The sequence below is a fragment of the Nothoprocta perdicaria genome, unplaced genomic scaffold (assembly GCF_003342845.1).
Source record: "Nothoprocta perdicaria isolate Ctin4 unplaced genomic scaffold, notPer1 scaffold_75, whole genome shotgun sequence".
NCBI classification, from domain to species: Eukaryota; Metazoa; Chordata; class Aves; order Tinamiformes; family Tinamidae; genus Nothoprocta; species Nothoprocta perdicaria.
Window position 1 is genome coordinate 3331502 of NW_020456032.1, and position 18271 is coordinate 3349772.

The 18271-nt window shown below is 43.4% G+C and overlaps 1 protein-coding gene across 2 annotated transcripts in view; it reads right to left on the reverse strand.

Moving 5' to 3' along the window:
* Positions 1 to 18271, reverse strand: part of MAP2K4 (mitogen-activated protein kinase kinase 4) — a 74727-nt gene that overhangs the window by 6325 nt on the left and 50131 nt on the right. For both annotated transcript variants that reach the window (XM_026051419.1, XM_026051420.1), the window contains 6 exons: positions 15057 to 15176; positions 13829 to 13948; positions 12971 to 13022; positions 12135 to 12262; positions 1273 to 1350; positions 130 to 278 (listed from right to left, as the gene is read on the reverse strand). In XM_026051419.1, coding sequence (XP_025907204.1) covers positions 130 to 278; positions 1273 to 1350; positions 12135 to 12262; positions 12971 to 13022; positions 13829 to 13948; positions 15057 to 15176 — 647 coding nt within the window. The remainder of the gene's footprint in view (positions 1 to 129; positions 279 to 1272; positions 1351 to 12134; positions 12263 to 12970; positions 13023 to 13828; positions 13949 to 15056; positions 15177 to 18271) is intronic.

Below are 18271 nucleotides of genomic sequence, written 5' to 3' on the forward strand. Positions count from 1 at the left end.
AAGTCTTCATCCTCCTGTGGTGCAGCTATATGAAACTAAATGATGAAGTGCTTGACCTATGACTCTTACCAAATATCTGACCATGACAAAACTAGTGGATTGCATGTACCTGAAGCAGGGAACACTTACCACAAGTTGACGAAGTTGATGAAACTTGGGGAGAACTCCCTTTCCTCTGAGTTGCTCAGCTGTGGCGGGTCTCCTTTTACTACTTGTGTCAACTGGTCAAACACACTGTTCCATTTGGGGTAGGGGAATCGCCCTGTGGCCAGCTCATACTACAAAAAGACACCAGATAGATACGTTAAAAAAGGGAATTGCAATAAAGACAGGAAAATGTCTGTAAGTACCCCAGAAGCCCCAAAGGGAGAATTTTATTCTACCCTCTATACAAAGCTCAACTAAGAAAGAGACAGGGAAGTTATGTTTAGTAGCTGTTGTACGTGTCCACATTGGGAAGCTTGTCCCCTCATACAGTCAACAGRGAGAGACACCTCTCAGATTTAATCTGGCTAGACCATACATGCATGCTATGAATGTTTCTACTGATTTTATAAAGTGGCCCAATGTTCTCACTAAGGTCRGAGGGCATAATCGGAGGGCCTAGTTCTTCCCTAGTCCCTTCTCAAATATCCTATAATCACTAGAGAAAACAGACACTGACAGAACGATCATTTTTAAATACCAGCACGAAAGAAAGCAGATTGATAGAGGCTACTGACTCATACTTACTGCTCACATTTTCTTTTCAAATTCAACATCTTAGGAATAGATGACTTTTTCACACTATCAATGCACATACCCACCAGTATTGTGGTTAGCCAGAGTGGAATCAGTAGCTGATACAGGATTAGTAGCAGCTTTTTGCACAGCCCAAGCACGCTAGAAACCAGGGCTACCAGAAGCTTATTCTACATGGGCCAAGTGCTCTGTTCTGCAGCAGTACACTCACTAGTCTTTCTGATCTGAGATTTTGAAGAGAAAAAAACTCTTCTACCATCTTTCCTGTTCACATCTCTTTTGCTGCAAAACATAGCTGCAGCTAAATGAACCCCCAGGGATTCAAGGGAGCCAACTGCCTTGACAGGACTTCTATTCTTTATGAGCCAGGAGATGCCCACCTCAATCACAATATGCAAATGCTTGAGAGCAGAGGGGCTGGGCTTTGTTTCACGCATGCATTTGACACCAACCAACTCCATTATGCATTATGGGTATTAAGGCTACTCACTAGGAAAGTACCACATAGCAAAAGTTTTAAATGACACGTACCAATGTAATTCCCAAGCTCCAGACATCTGAGCGGACATCATAACCTTGCCTGGATGCACTGGGATCTATCCTTTCAGGCTGAAACAAGAAGAAACAGTCAAACAAATATGCAGTGTGGGAAGGAATAACAAACATCTGCAGAGTTAGGAAAAAAAACTCTAACGTGCCCCTGGGAAAAGCCTGGCTTGTCTCTAGAGGCAAACCTGTTGCCAGGCCATCCCTCTCAAGCAGAGAAGCATCTTAAGACCTGGTGGAGGTCTAGTCTAAAAGGTGATCCACAAACGCAATTCAGCACAACCCACTCCCCTTTTTTTCCTTTTTTCACAAGTGCCTCAAATGACTATTATTCTCTACTATTTGTTTAACCTCAAGATCCCTCTAATATAGAGTCTAACTTTCTCTGCTTTTGCAGCAGACTTCTCCCTAGGGAAACACATGAACTCAAATAAACATCATCTCATCCATCTGTGCAGGGGACTGAGGTTTAGCAGTATCTATCTGATCTCTTCTTCCCAACTGTTCTTTTGGGTTCCTAAACCTCCAGAGCTATTAGAGATGCACTTTAAGAACCACTCTTCTCTGTGAGTTTTCAGGCATCCCTGCAAGGCAACTATGAGGCCATGGTGTTACTAGGTCTTCAGGCATTCAAAAAGTCTTCTCTTTTACATAGCTCTATTAAGCCAAATGTGCATGATCTATCACCAAAGAACAGTATATATATAGAGACTACCCATCATCTTGCATCACATTATCATGTGTGCCCTCAAATGTGTGCACTCCCTGCTTATGCCCTGTCTGGAAAAAGGGGATGGAGAAGAGCTGAGAAGTGACCTCCAGGCTGGAGAGTGACCTGGAAACAGAGGACAAGTCAGGAAATGTGAGGTGAAATATAAGCAGCAGGTCTCTACTAAAATAACAAAAATAGCTGCACAAATAGCCTTTCTTGCCAGGACTTCAGCAGAACATCCCAGGCTTTGAGCAAGCTAGACATCTCTTGAGCACCATAGGGCATCCTTGAGGATCAGTGGGAACAGAGCTGGCATGCTCAGGTCTGAACCACCCKCAGAAGAGCAGCTTTCAACTGTGACCAAGCAGAGAGGCAGCAACAGGCACTYGGCCCTACACAGTGGTGGCACACTTATAGGGAAGGCAGGATGGACCAAAATAAATCCCAGCTAAATACAGAGCAGGAAGAATCCTGGGAATTTTCCATGTGGATGACATGGGGGCAATTAGCACCAATGAAGGAAGAGTCAGTGTGTTACACTCCAGGGATCTGGAAAGAGAAATGTAGACAAAACACATCTCCTGCCAGTTGTCCTTCTAATGCCAAGTGCAAGTGAGGAGATGAAATGGCTGAGGTGGAGATCAACCACTCAAAGTGCTGATGGTGAAAAGAGGCAGGGCATGAATGCATGAAATATGGCTATAGATTGTCACAGRAGTCTCTACCCATTTGAATATGCACCTAGGCACAAGAATTTGGCTTGAAAAAAAAAATGACTGAGGTGTGAAATAAAAATCCCCCCTTTCCCTCCAAATCCCCTCTCTAAGTAAATGCATACAAGCCAGGGTATGACACAAGCTTCCTATATTATTTGSTTGTTTTGTGTTGCTAAAGATTAAAGAACATTTCTAGGAAACTGCAATATTTGAAGCTCAAATCCTAGATTTTTACTGCTTATTTAACTGAGGAATTTTATCTCACATGCATTGTAAATTTAATAGTTCTGCCTACACAGCACTAAAAGGTGTATAGCAGTTTTTTATTGGCATCTTAAGCCAATGTGCCACTAAAGTAAAAGAAATAAATGGTTATAAGGAGTGAAAAAACACTGGAAGGAGCTCAAATTTAATTCTCCAGTATATAAACTTCCCCTCCCCCTAAAACACAGGAACAGATGGATGTGGAACAGAGGCTGCCAGCTTCCCTTGGAGATGGTATCTTCAGAGACACGTAGCATGTGACCAAAGAGCTTTAGAAACAAAGTGAAGGGACTTCCATGCCTTTGATTGATAACAGGAGCAAGGTAAAGCATGGTACATCTGGAACCTGGTCATGCAGGCTGCAGCTGCAGAGTTATCTGTGCCAAATTCACCTGCAAGTCACACAGTGAGTTATGAACAGGGCTTGCTAGAGCCAAGAGACCTTTACTGCACTGCCACAAACTGGAGGACAGTCTTGCAGGCAAGAACTGTGCTGCTCACACCACGCTCCTCTGCTGTTGAGTTAACCAATATTACATATATCACAGAATCAGAATCCTTAATGTTGGAAGGGACCTTCAGAGATCATCTAGTTTAACCCCACTGCACACACAGGGTCACCTAGAGCATGTTACACAGCACTGCATCCAAGCGGGTTTTGAATATCTCCAGAGAAGGAGATTCCCCAGCTCTCCTGGCAACCTGTTCCAGTGCTCGTATTTGTTTAGGGAAGGTTCATGGCACAAATGACACCTGCTTCTTGATGATGATCCCCTTACCATGGCTTTGTCATTTACATGGCTGAGCCCTGTAGTGGGCTCGGCATTTATCAYTGTCCAAGTGACTCAGCTCTCAAGGTCAACCCCAAACTGAAGCCACAGAAAGGAGGGAAGCAATGTTGCCTGCAGAATTGTGCAACAGCAATGGAAACCATCTTTACAACCATAAATAACTAGTTTGGGAAATTCTTCTGCGGTTCAGTAAAGGAAAATCCCATCACTCACTTTTCATGTTTCTGTATTTCTCAAGAATATTCCTATGGTGGAGAGCAACCTATTCTTTGGAGGCTCTCTCCCGCACAGGGCTCTTGCACACTCACAACCAGAGCATGAAGGGATGGCCAGTGTCAGCACAACATCAAACAGCCAGGGATGAAAACCATGGGCAGAAAGGAGAACGGGAAAAAGGCACTGACTAGCTGGGCTCTCAGCCCTCCCTCCTGTTTCCTCCTTCTCCAAAACATTTGGATGCCAAGGGCAGCACCCTCTTGCCTGCTGAGAGCTCTGATTTTTTTTTATTACTGACTGTATAAATATCCTGGTAACAACATGAGTGGAGGGACGCCCTTCCCCAGTTCCTTTACAGGGCTGGCATGGAGTTGAAGTCTTGTTACGTTAACTGGTTCACCACCAAACCTTCAGACACAAATCCCATTACAAACCAGGACCTTATGGAAATGAGAGTCCCGCTCTGTGAGGTGACCATCCTTGCCATGCTGCTCCTCGAGCAGATCTTAGGACCCAAGACACAGTCCTGGAGTAGGTGCTAGGCAGGTAGGGACATCCGGTCCTCCTTCTCCTGGTGTTACTCTGCCCAACAGGAAGGTCTAGTGGCTCTCCCTTAACCACCTCCTTCTTCTACTGGCTGCTAGGGAGCTGAAGTATCTATTTTCATTTGGATCTCAATTCCCACGTGCAATGGTGCCTAATCATCTTTCTGGATCTCATCCTGGGCATGTGGACACTCACAGAAGGTGACCAACAGTACTGGAAAAGCCTTGATCTAAGAACACAGATACAAATCATTCACACAAGCAGTGAGAGCAATGCACTGCCATATCTTACTGGGTAAAGTCTTTTCTAATTATATTCCCCTGCACTAGGTGACTGATGAAAAGCTCTTGCCCTTTATTTTCTCTGGGTCTGTTAACTCAGCACCAGGCACTACAGGCATCAAGCAACATCTTATGCAGCAGCCTGTCCTGGTGCAGGARGAAACAGGGCTCCTCAAAAGGTGTGATGAGGCAGAGGAAAGACAACACAGCACCATGGAAGGTRTCATAGAACGAGGGAAGAGGGAAGAGCTGATATGAAAGAGGAAAACACAAGTTCTTCTGACTTCTTTGCTGGGTGGCTCTGGACAGGCCCCTTCCCCTGCTCCCCAGTTTACTGTCTTTAAGATAGGAACAGTAATGCTCRTCTCTGTCTAAACTGCTTTCATACCTACCGACATGAAGACAMTACATTAGAGATCAGAGTATTAGGATTATAAAAAATGCATCAGCCAAAATACTCATCCACATTTTGACTTTTTGTTCAAACATTCCTTCAAAAATCCCCTCTGTTCTTGGATTTCCTGTCCCTCCCCTCACCCAGGTCAGCAGCGAAGCCTGTGGCTGCAGAGAGATTATCAGTAGAGATCATGTTTCTAGAGAATGGCCTTTCCTCCCCTCCTATTTCCTTTACATATTTACTCTGAGAGAATGTTTCATTTAAAAACTTCTCCAACAGCATTTTCCAGGTGGAGACACTGATTTCCGTTCGCACAGGAATACCATCTTCCTCCCAGTTTGCTTTCCTACCAGAATTTCAATTCCTCGGTCTGCATCTCAAATGCAGGAGAATCTCAGGAATGCAACGGTCCAAGAATATTAATGAAGGCAACACAGTTTTACTGAGCTTAAATTTTTTCATCCTGTTGRAAAAAAAGGGAATGTGTTGCCATAATGTACTTGGACTACTTCAGAGCATCATTTGGACCACAACTAATCAAGCACTGATATTTGCATTAGTAAATGACAAACTAACAGAGTTCAAGAATGTAACTGCTCATGAAATGTCACTAAGCAGTGGGAAGGACAGCATTTATAATGGGCTCTCAAAGGGATCTTTCCTTTGCCTAAGGCCACTGATATCTGCCCGCTCTCCCCCCCAAAAATCTAGTTCTGCTTATTTCTGTGCATTATCCAAAGTATGTTAAATAAGGGTTCCTGGCAAGCTAGTGTGATTTGAACCATCTGATATAAGCTGGGCTCATTTTAATATGGCTGGATGTTGACTCACGCAGCCAGAGACAGAAAAAGCAGCACTCTGCAATGAGGGACAAGATCCTAGAAAAGGACAGGAGAGCATAAGAGTCCGTAATAGCATCATGGTTAAAGGAGCATAACAGAGATTATGCACTAGTAGGAGGCATTCTTATTATATTCACCACAGGTGAGATGACTGCTGGACGTTTGTCCAATTTCAAGGTCTACTTYTGCAAAAAAAAATTGCTAAGAAGCCTAGAAAGGTTTTACAGCAGTCATAAAATGCAATCCAATCTACCTTAAGGGCATAAGCTCCTCAGTCTATTAATCTTCTCAAAGAAAAGCTTAAGAGGTGACTTCATCACAGTCAGAAAGTACCTGCCACAGAAAGAGTTTGYGGCAAGTAAAGAACTCCTTCACTGTGCAAACAGAACAGGACCAAAGAGCCCATGGCCACCAATAAAATTAGACTTTTCCAGGTGGAGACACTGATTTCCGTTYGCACAGGAATACCATCTCCTCCCAGTTTGCTTTCCTACCAGAATTTCAATTCCTCGGTCTGCCATCCTATTAAAAAGGATGGTAGTAGGAGGGTAATTACTGACCAGGCCATCTTCATGGGTAKTATGGTAAATTCTCTGACACTTGAAGAGGAATTCAAGAGTAGGACTGAAGATCCAAAAGGGYATCTCCATCTGGTGTTGCTCCGAAAGACCACATCAGTATCCCAGAGCTCTGTGAATYCCCTTCAGTGCCATAGTCACCACCTCTTCTAAGAGGTTGGAATAAGAGGGCCAAATTCTGGAAAGGAAGCAATTTTGGAGGGTTGGGAGGCATTGTTCCAGCCCAGTTAAGCTGTATCAACAAAAAACCTATTTGAGGGTCTCAAGTTTGGCAGGTTTGTTCTGCAATTCCTTGGATGCATRAACTCCTGAAGTGCAGGCAATGATCTTCGGGCCTAACCAGCCCGCACGTTTTCAAATACATAGTGAAACAAAGGAGAAGTCCAGAAGAATGCAATGAAAAGGGAAGATTTCTGATCCTAGAGGATTTTCTGATGCAGCAGAGAAAGGAAAAGGAGAAGCGGTCTAGAAATGGATTTTTACACATTCTAACTAGAAATKATGTATGACAATCGCTCTCCAGCCTCAACATCATGAGCAGCAGGAGTCAAAGAGTCACACTATGAATTTTCAGAYAGGTCAGGAGCAACAGGGGAGACTCAGACCTACGGGTAACCCTTCACCTTCATCCTTTACCTCCCTCTGCATCCCTGACCCTGCCCTATGAATCTTACCCTACAGCTGCATTGTTACAATAATTATTTCCTGCTATGATTGGCTTTGAATCAGCTTTTTTAATTCGTAAATAAGATCAGTGGGGAGCTACCCTGACCCACCCCAGCACAGCCAGCTGTGCCCCATGCAGAGCAAACCCATGTCAAGCAGAAGCTGCTGTTTCCAGCTTGAACTCACAGAATAGGAATGTGAATCAGATCCGATCTACTTCCTCTTGGTTTAAAGACACAAGCTCTGCTCAGAACCCTGCAATGCCTCCCAAAGGCAACTATCTCCAAAGCCTGAGTTTTAGGCACTACCCATATAAATCCCAGTGGCAAAAACTCCTCTACAAAACTCACATCCTGCCCAAAACACTTCCAGCTGAATGGTTTGCTTACACAGGTGCCTGCTAACACATTTCCCTAGGTTTATACAAATTATCTGAGCAGACAAGTGTTTAAACGGACGAGATGGGAATCCCTTCCCGTCTCTGCTCCAGAAGGAGAGCTGTGGAAGTGCTGCACCTCAGACATGACCTCAGCGCCGGCAATGGAAGCAGTTCAGCATGGGCTGTGCATTGAGTGATGTAGGGAGCTAAGTTTGGAGAGGAGAAGTCCCACACGGGGCAAACCTCTTGGACGATTTTAGCTTATGAATGAGTAAGCAGAGGTATGTTCTCAGCCGAAACCACTGAAGTATGCGAGTGACATCACCAGCATGCGAGTGAGTGATAGAAGGGGTGTGCTCAGAGCTCAGGCATCTCCTGAGTTATTTGCTATGCTGCCAGCATCAGAAAGTGGAACCAATCCACACCGCTCAGACAGGGACAATTTTCCCCAAAACCCATTTTTTTTTAAAACACTGGGTGCCAACTTTCAGGCCAAAAAGTAAGAAAAGCARAACAAAACATAAGCAAATAAATCCAATGCACAGAGTAAAATCCAGAAGCATTCCAGAGGATTTCTAGCTGCCTGAAGTCAAACCTAGAAACCACCCAACTGTTGGGTTAAATGACTGACTGAGCCTGATGAAAACCTGGGCACTGGGTCAGGAATGCGAGGCTGAAACACGGCCTCTTGCCACCACTCCRACGGGAAAAAGGGCTCCCAGAGCCACCACATCCATGCAGCTCTCCCTCCACGTGCACCCGGGGAGCAGTGCAGCACAGAGCCATCCCTGTCACTTGCCTTAGGAATTCCCCCCCTTCCACATACTGGCTGTACTGGCCATCTGATCACAGTGACGCAGCCTCCACGGGGCAGTGGAGGCCAATCCCAACCACGAGGGCCTTTCTTCCCTGAGGGACAAGTGAGGTAAAGACAGGGAGTCTTTGGTCCTTGTCGTCACACAGGGGAGTGCGTTTGCTGGKAGAGATAGCGTGTTAGCACCGTGTGGCCTCTGTGTCCTCTTGTCACTTTTCATCTCCTCGTGTCTTGGCCATTTGTCCAGAAAGAGGACAGCAGCTCAGTTCAGGTCTCACAACCAAGGTGACAAGTCCATCCTTTGGTCACAGCAAGAGGGGTGCTACGGGAGGGCCTCTCAAGCTAAGGGTCTGCTTGGTCCTCATAGGAGTTTCTAACTACTGGTGTAATAAATCAGCCTCTCCAATGACTAGAGAAAAAGGTTTGAGGGGACTGAAAACGATTCCAACTCTGCCTCTTTGGAGACCTCCAAGATACAGGACAGGACAGATCACCTCTCTACACAGCAGCTGGTCATGACCTATATAGAAACCAGATGCTTCTAATCAGGCTTGGTCACTTTCCTYTGATACAGAAATTGGGTTCACCTGAGTATTAAGAAGGCCATATGCAGTAATGCAACAAAACTTGTGAGCATCAGCATGTCAAAGAAAGTCTCCAATACAGCTCAAATCTGAATCTCTCACTCCAGCAGGAGACAACCACAGGGACCACCACGGAGGCAGGGCCACTTGCCACACTCCTCAGGTTACTGTTCCCAGAGAAAAAAAGCAAATACAAATGACGGCAGTAGAGGCAAAGCAGAAGGAACACAAGGGGAGGACCAGGTGCTGGCAGGGAGCAACGTCATCCCTGTTAGCAATGGCCTTTAAGACTGAGGATGCAAAAACTCACCTAGAGCAAATCTATGATGCTGGCACCAAAACAGGTCTTGCAAGAGCAGTGTGACAACTATCCATGCAAACATCCTCAACTACTCTGCGGGCTGGCAGTCACTTGGGACAGCTGGGGAGAGTCTCCAGTTTTCTCATTTCTTTCTTAGAATACAAGGCACAAATCTTTACTCCCTCCTATAACGATCACATCAAAATGCAAGATGGGATGCAAAATAACCTATCCAGCTTGGGTAGCTCCAAGGCTAATGCTCTGCTTTCCGTGAGAGCTCTAACAATTTTGGGTAAAATACACAGGCACTTCCTTTAGCAGCTGGACACGGCTCCTGCTGCTGAATCTGACTGGCAGTCCAACTGGCAGGCATCCAATGTTATTGTTATCAATGGCTATTTGGGGATCCAGCTCCAGTGGATACGGTGTTATCAGGTTCCTTTGATAGACAAGTACTCATGCAACAAGAATTACTGCAAGAGCCAAGGGTCAAGTGGGCCTTGCAGAAAGACGCGTTCCCATGGCCACAGAGCATCATTCAGCAGCCAATATCAGACTCACCCTGGTTACACGTAGTTATAGAGTGACAGTCTAGCAAGAACCCTTAACCTTTCTGTATTTAAAAAACCCACAATTTTTCCTTTCRAAAGGAACTTGTGACTGACTTGACTCCCTCCCAAGTACATTCAGGTTTGATCGCAACACCACTTGCAGCCATGAACCCTTGCTAGGTCAGAGAAAGAACTGGCAGTTGTAGCTGGGATTCTGTGTGCTGGACACATCTCCCCATTTCCCAGGCTCTCCGGTACGTGGAAATGCACATGTACTCGGAGAGGAGTTACTGAGTCCAGAGAGGAAGAGGCCAGCAGTCTCCCACACCAGTTGCCAGCTGCTGGCTCACCCACAAATCATATACCATGCCAAGGCTCTTAAAAACACAAACTGAATTGAAACACTTTCACTCATTAAAAAAAAAAAAATCCAACACAATCTGGAGCTGGTAACAGGGATGCCCAAAAAACACGGTGGAKGCATTTTGTCCAGTATGCACAGAAGAGAAGGAAAATGAAAAGGTTACCAGAAGCATGCACCCACGCCAACTCCAGGGGAAATAAAGCAGCTCAGCTATTTGCAAGGATGCCAGTACCTGTAAGGCAGTAACTAAACCAACAGTAATTTGCAATCCTAGTCCACTAAACTTGCGGGGGAAAAACAGACRAGCAACTATTTTCAGAACCTATACACATCTCAGAGAACCTATACACAATGCTCACGTGGCAAAGYTATGACTATCAGAAAAACTACCTGCAATCTGAGGTGGCAAATGACCCATCTTGACTTTCAACAGCTCAGTGACTGGACTTTGCACTAGCTCCAGTCCCTTCTCAGGGTACTTTTTGTTTCATATTCTCGGCTGTTGCCCTTAGGATCTCATTCCCTGTGTTATTGCAGCTCCTACTGATTCCCTTCCCTATGGGAAGCTTGATACTCTTGCCAAAAGTACTCAGAGAAGACACCACTATCCTCTCTACAGCCTCACAAGGTCTTTATTTGAATAAACTGCCCTGTTTCCTTAAGTCATGGGGATCTGGAACTTGCACACACTGTTGTACCACTGCACTGGACCCCAACAGCAGATCTCTTCTGCATTTTCCCATCCACCTACGTGAGTAAATAGTTCTGCTACGTGGACAATAAATAAATATACAGATGAGGTCAAATGCTTAGAAAGGCAGACTCTATCTCTTTGCAGGGATCAAAATCAGGGTTTTGTCATCAGCGGTACAGTCAGAGAAAAACGTACAAGAGCAGTTATCAGGATGAAAGTGGACTTTACCTGAAAAGGGAGAGATTTTCCTTTCTTTTTCCCACTGTGAACTTTGAGAAAACTAGGTAAGATAGTTCAGAAAAACACATTGTATTTTTCAGCATATTGAGGAGTCAGGATAAGTTAAACACAGCAGCTGTAATCTAAGCTACTTTCGCAACTGCAGAGAAGTAACCACCTACATCAGCCTCTCCTCAAACTCTGAGTTCAGATGAAATCAAGAAATATGTTTTTAAAGCAGCCCTGATGTACAGAAGTGCTTAAACGCCTTAGAGCTGAAAAATCACAATCCCAGCTTTTATCTCTTGGAGAGGGAGGAAAGCAAACAAGCAGAACAGACTCTCAGGAGCCGCTCAGACTGAATGATTTCCATGCAGCTGCTGTTCTAACGTTGCTCTCCAGAATTACATACTCCTGGAATAAGCCATGGCACAATTTGGAAATCAAATGGTTTTCAAAAATCACTGTAATTCTGAAAGATTTTGCTTTGCAGTAACTACTGTGACATAATCTCACCATAACAAATGGATTTCTTGCAGACCAAGAAAACATCATACACAGATTGCATTCCCTTTGCCATTGAGCTGTTCTGTTTATTTTGGAGCATAAATAGGTGCTGCTGGAAGATACAGGAGAAGTTTTCTGTTCTGCAGCACTGGCAACAGCAGAGSAAACTAGCTGAAAGAAAAAAGAGTTTGGCCCCTTTGCCACAGCCTGGATGTCTCTGCTGATACTGCCAGCAACAGCACTCATTCTGGAGTTCAGTTTCTTTTGGGGAGGGAGTGCTTACTCACATGAAACAGGGTGACATTTGAGTCAGCTGGCAGATGACAGACCCTGCCACACTGAACCATGCCTGAAGAAGGTGGGTAAAAGCCTGAATACTCCCACGAGCATGCCAGCTCCCTTCTGGGCTGCCCGTCTGTACTTACTGCCATGTACGGCCGGCACCCTGCATCTCGTGTTTTGGCGATGGAATCCACAAGCTGTCCACTAATGCCAAAGTCACAGAGTTTAATATTTCCATTTCTGTCCAGAAGAATATTGGAAGGTTTGATGTCTGTAAGGGAAAGAAATTAAACTGATAAGTCATGGCTGAAGGTTTCTATTTCAAAAACAGCAGCTGCAGAGAATCAACACCAGTAGTGATTATGTCACACGGCCTGTCTCTTCGTGTGGGGCAGTTACCAACTAGATGTGCTCATCACAGGTGTCCAAGGTGCCCAAGGACAACAGCAGATGGAACTAACTCCATATGACAGAATCGCCGAACAGTTATAGTAGTCAGGCACTTCTGGAAAACATCTCATTTAACTCCCATGCCTAAATATACCACATGCCTGTAGGTAGATGCAGACATCCCGTTTGTTCTTGAAATCCCACTGGAGTCTGCTCGACATGGCTGGGTGGAGGCCAYGCTACTCTGCTTGGAATTAATAGTCATATGAGAAATTTGGAAATAATGGGTAGCAATACTAGTCTAGAAATACTAGCATATTCCAACTATCTTCTCTTTTCTCTGACTGGATAGGAAATATATCTGTGCTACTTCATCTGATCATCAGTTAGAATGAAAAACCTCTGACCCAAGAGGTGATGAAAGATGTTACCTAACCACCACCATCACGTTTGTGCAAAAACTGTAGTGCTCCCTCAGTGCTCACATTCACTGTAGTACAGATGTTTATGATATTTTAATTTGAAACAAAGGCCATTTAAAATCCTTGCAACTATTCTTGTAGGATAGAAGAATAAGACATGAACTTACCTCTGTGAATGATTTTCAAGTTTTCTTTTAAGTGGTTTAGTGCTTTCACAGTCTAGGAAAGAAATACAGATTAAAAAAGTAAGCTAATGTCATAAGATTACTATGATTATCAAACGTAAAGACCTCCAGTAATGGGGGACAGGAGAAGAATATTAAAGGTATTAAGATACCAATCCTGTAACATATTATATAATAAAGTATTTTTCTTGCAATTTTTTCATACAGAAGTGATACAAAAGAGGGCATGTGTTAAGCAAGACACATACCAGCTGTTGCAAATTAAATTTTGGAAAAGGAGAACAAGAGATGATGTTGGCAAATTCCAGATAGTAATCATTTCTAGTAATATATTTTAATTCTTATGCTGCATTTTTAGTGGATTACAAGGCCCCTGATCTGCCATTCTCATTCTACTGGCCAAGCAAGACTAACTCATTCCACTGTTGTGAAGAGTAGCAAAGGGGCCTGTTCTGCTTCACCTGCTTGCAATCAAATGCAAGAGACACCAGAGAGTCTTATTTCACAGGACTATTCTAAAAGTACTGGAAGTTTATCATATTTATTCATGAAAATGAATGAAAGGAAGGTGAAGATGGTTTTGYTCTCTCCAAGTTGTTGGGATTCAAGAAATGGGAAAAAATCGCWCTATGGACAGGTTACAGTGCCCAGAAACTCCTCTCTATCATGCAATACACTACAAGAGTTAGTTATTAGTATACTCATTATCATTAAAGTCAATATAATGACAGCAGTTTTGCTGAATGCAGGCTAGCCTGCTTTCTCACAAGCAAGTGAAAGAAATCTGAGTGTTTAAGTTATCTTCAAAAATATACCAAGAAAGTTTAATAAAATACTCACAGCTAAAGTGATTTTGCCTAGGATTTCTTCTGGAATAACATCATCTAATACACTATATACATATTTGTAAAACTTATCAAACGAGGTAGACATGAGCTCCATACAGATCCAACAGTCACCCTATAAAAAGAAATAATCTCTGTTATTGTCAAGCTAAAATAATAAAGAAAAATTTGGATAACATAAAGAGATCCTTTGAATCCAGTCAAGCACATAAATAAGCAACATACATTTAACATAAAAGATTCGATTACTGTTGATTAATTTTAGTGATCAGCTCAGCAGCTATTCTGCTAGAACTAGTCAGCAAGGGTAATGAAAGAATCACTTATACATGTACCTCCCCCCAACTCCCATTTACTAACGGAGAGGTGTGACTTGACATTTCATTTAAGATGTCTAAAGTTAGATGAATCTGAACCTCAATAAAACTGAGGGCACACTGAAACACTAACATATACAATAAGACTAAAAAATTCCTTGGAGTTTATGGTAACCGTACGGAGGATGTTTCATATCAGACTGATAGACAGGATACGGGCAAAAGAAAATGKAAGTAAATCCAAGTATATTATCTTCATTTCTGATTTATATTTTACAATTACAAGATTTTAAAGGCAGAACAGTCTAGCAATTTTGGTCTGAACAATTGTAGTTGTCCTCATATTCTGGAGGTACAAACCACTTTAAGGATGAARCATGTCAGCCTGGAGTCTCTTGACACAACCTTGATATACAGTAGGTACAGCCGAAGCTTACGAGAAGCCTATGAGGAACTGTGGCTTCTATCACTGCAGCACCTTTACTACAGGAGTGCTAAGTCAGTGCAAGACTTTCATTAGGCTGCATGTGATAGCWGCTCATATAAAGCATATTTGTGTTCAAATGGGGTGTTGCAGAGTGACATACACCCAGTCAACAAAAGCTCTGCCCGGGAGAGCCAAAAACTCTGGAGCTCCTCAGAAGGAGGGAATGGCTGGAAGGAAGGAGTGACTGACACATGCAGACAGACTAGGCAGTGGGTGGGAAGAGCATGTGCTTAGCTGTGCTCAGACATCTGGGTTGCTTATTTAAATATGCTTGGTTAAAAGTGGAGGCCTAAAAATACAACATAAATTAACTTTTTCCTCCTCACTGCAAGTGAAAAACTGCAAAAAAAAAGAAAAAAGAGAAGCAAAAAAGCAAAATACAAACTCTGCTGTGAATGAAGCAAGTTTGGAGTGCCCACCTCTCTGAAGAGTGCGCCATAAAACTGAACAATATAGGGGCAGTCACTGCTTCGCATTACTACATCAAGGTCCATCAGAAGCTGCTTCTGTTCCTTTTCATCCACTGTCGACCGAATTCTCTGAAAGAGGAAGATTAGCAAAGACTTTATCACTTACATRTCATTACTGTGCTTAAGAACCCCTTTTGGAGAAACATGCCAGGGACCCCAAACCCAAAGCTGAGCACACGATCCCCAAGGCAGGCTCCAACACGCTCTGGAGGATTAAGCTATGGTCTCAAATAAGACAAGGCCTGAAACTGAGAACCCTCAAGACCATTTAATTTGGCCTACAAAATCGCAGATCAAATTCTACTCTAATGAATATTTCCACTTTCAGATGAAATGTTAGCATTAAATTGCAGCCCAGAGACTTTATTGAATCCTACAGCAAAACAATACGCTTAGGCTTTCTTTTCAAAATTAATTCCCACATAGTTGCTATCCATGTTAGATGGGACCCGAYGACAGTTTTGAAAGCTAACCAAGAAATACTATGTTTAAAATTACTACAGAAAGCCCAGAAGATAAAGTGGCTCCCTCCACCACATCTACACTATATTGGCACATGTGCTTGTTGCTAATCTCAGACCAGAAGGTCTTTATTGGGCAGAATGTATCTAGAATGGTGAAAAGGGACCATCATATCACCCAGAGAAGACATGTTAATTTTAGAGAGGAGGTTCTTCTCATAAAAATTAGCTTTGAATTCTTTCTTAGCATTGGCCTAGGTAATACTAGCAGCATATAAAGGCCCGTATAATTTGAATAATTTTACTTTTCTAAAGCACTGACTGGACAAGGCTACCTCATTAACAGCCCAGTTTGAGAGGCAGGGGAAAATATACTKTTTCCCATCTTAAAAAAAGAAAAAAATAAAGGGAAAAAAAGAGAAAACCCTAGGTTATTTACTTTTTAAAAGCTACAGTAACCCTGAAATGGCTCAAACCAGAAAGACACAGTTGTCATGGAAATAATTTCCAATGGAGGCCACTTTAGCATCACATCCCAGAAAAGTCTGATTTGGCTTCGAAAGAAAAATGCAAGCTTGAAAATAGGAAACTTTAGAATTTTAACCATGCAGCTTGTCAAATTAAACATAGGGTAGACCATCCACATTTTTTTTCTGTGATAATGCAGATATATTTAGCATATTGCAGTAATTAATCCATTCCCTGAAATGGAGGTGAAGAAAGTTACTGTGATGCTGAAAATGTGACTCACGTTGAGAAATCATTAAAAAACAAGGGGAAAAAAAATGACAAGAAGTCCAAGCCAACAGAAGCAGCCTGGGATCTCTTTCAGGAAAAACTGTTTGACTATCCAAGAAAGTGATTATTACAGATACTATGCATGTGCTTTAGGTTGTGGGGAAAAAAAATGCATGATAGTAGCACCCATTCCCCCCTCCATTTCTTAGCAGAGAGCTCCCTGCCCTGTGTGCAACCTCTGGTAGCAGCAAGATCACACAAACAGAGCAAGCACAAAGCCAAGTATATGAAGGCACCTTCAGGGCTGGCCATTTATATTGCATCATTTGACAAATCAGCAACATGAGTATGTACTTTAAGACTGTTTTATGATGACCCACACAAAATGAGGACAGTTATTGACACTGCAGTTTTCCTTACCTTTGGTGTATCCTGATATTTTGGTATTTCACCATTAATTTTCCAGTAGCTTTAGTTTGGCCTAGACCAATAATCATTGTGTTCATACTGCCCTTTTCCTTCCCAGTGAAGTCTAGAGTACTTGGGAAAACTGGCAAGAGACTTGTCCAGCACACCAGGAATCTGTAACAACCACATCCTGCAACACAATCGAGTGGGCGGGATTTTGTAGTTGCAAGCAGAGCAAGAAGATGGCTCAAGGGACAGCTAATGAAAGYAAAACACTTCGCCTCTAGGTCACTGGTTCAAGCCTATTCCATGACGCTCTGTTCTATCAGTGAAGAAAGTCTGACAAGTTTGATCAATTCTTTGCCTTATGCCTATATCATATAAAACAGTACAAAACTATGCTGAGATATCAAAGACCAAGCAGGTTCAATGTTCCTTTCTAGATGGCACACCATCAGCACTGCAAGTATGAAATAGTATTGCCACTRCACTGACATGGACAGAAAATGATGGATTCAAACGACACTATGATAGGTGGACCTATCAGGACCAGTCGAAACTCTCATGGAGACACTATCCACTTTGGAAAAGTTCAAAAACAGGTGAGAAGCAACACCRAAAATAGCTTTTCACCGCTTTTCTCTGCAACTTAGAGACAGTTTCTGGGCCATCTTCAGCTCCCTGCATTCTAAGAGTCTCTGYAGATCACCTGGCAGTCTCCCCAGCTTCTTTCTGCATTGCCATCCTAACTTGCTTCTCAAACTCTACGGGTTCACTCGAAAGCATCTCCTCCTACTTCTGACCTTTCCTCCTCTTCTGTTACTTCTCCAGCTCCACAACGCATGCAAGATAGATGTTGTATGGAGGGTGTGATTTCAACAGCACCCCAAAACAACACTGCACCCAAAGATTCCACCTTTTTCCAAACACATTGTCCCCAGAGAGAAACAGAACTGACAGCAAATTGCCTAAAGGAGTGACAGGGTCACTGCCTAAGGGAGAGACAGGGGGTCAGATGTAATGTAGAATTTCCAGACAGAACGGGGAGCTGAATGATGCCTTGAAAAGACRGCATGGACTCCTCAGCAAGGACACTTCAGAGGGTAGAAATAACTACACGTTGCAGGATTGCGGGAACTAAACAAGAGTGCTGGAGAACGGAGATTTGCAAGTTCAAGAGGAGGGGAAAAAGAGAACAGAGGCAGTATGCAGCACTGCTGAGCCGGAGGCAGCCCGGGCCCAGACCGATGACTTTGTGTAGACAGAGTGCACCAGGAAATCTGCTGTATGTATCCCAACCAACCCTCGACGGAATGAGTATTCACCAGTGAAACAAGAACAAAGGAGAAACAGCAAAAGGGGAGTAAGSTGAAGAGCAGTCACTACTCCAATAGCACGTGAGGCCAAAATGAAGATGTGCTAATTCCCAGCCAGTGCAAGACTGTAGTACTTCTCAGACCGAATACCCTGAGGATGTGGGAGATGGTGGAGGAAGCAAGACCAGGCAAAGCAGACTGAGAATGTCATTTAGGAGAGGGATGGAAAGGTCTGACTTAG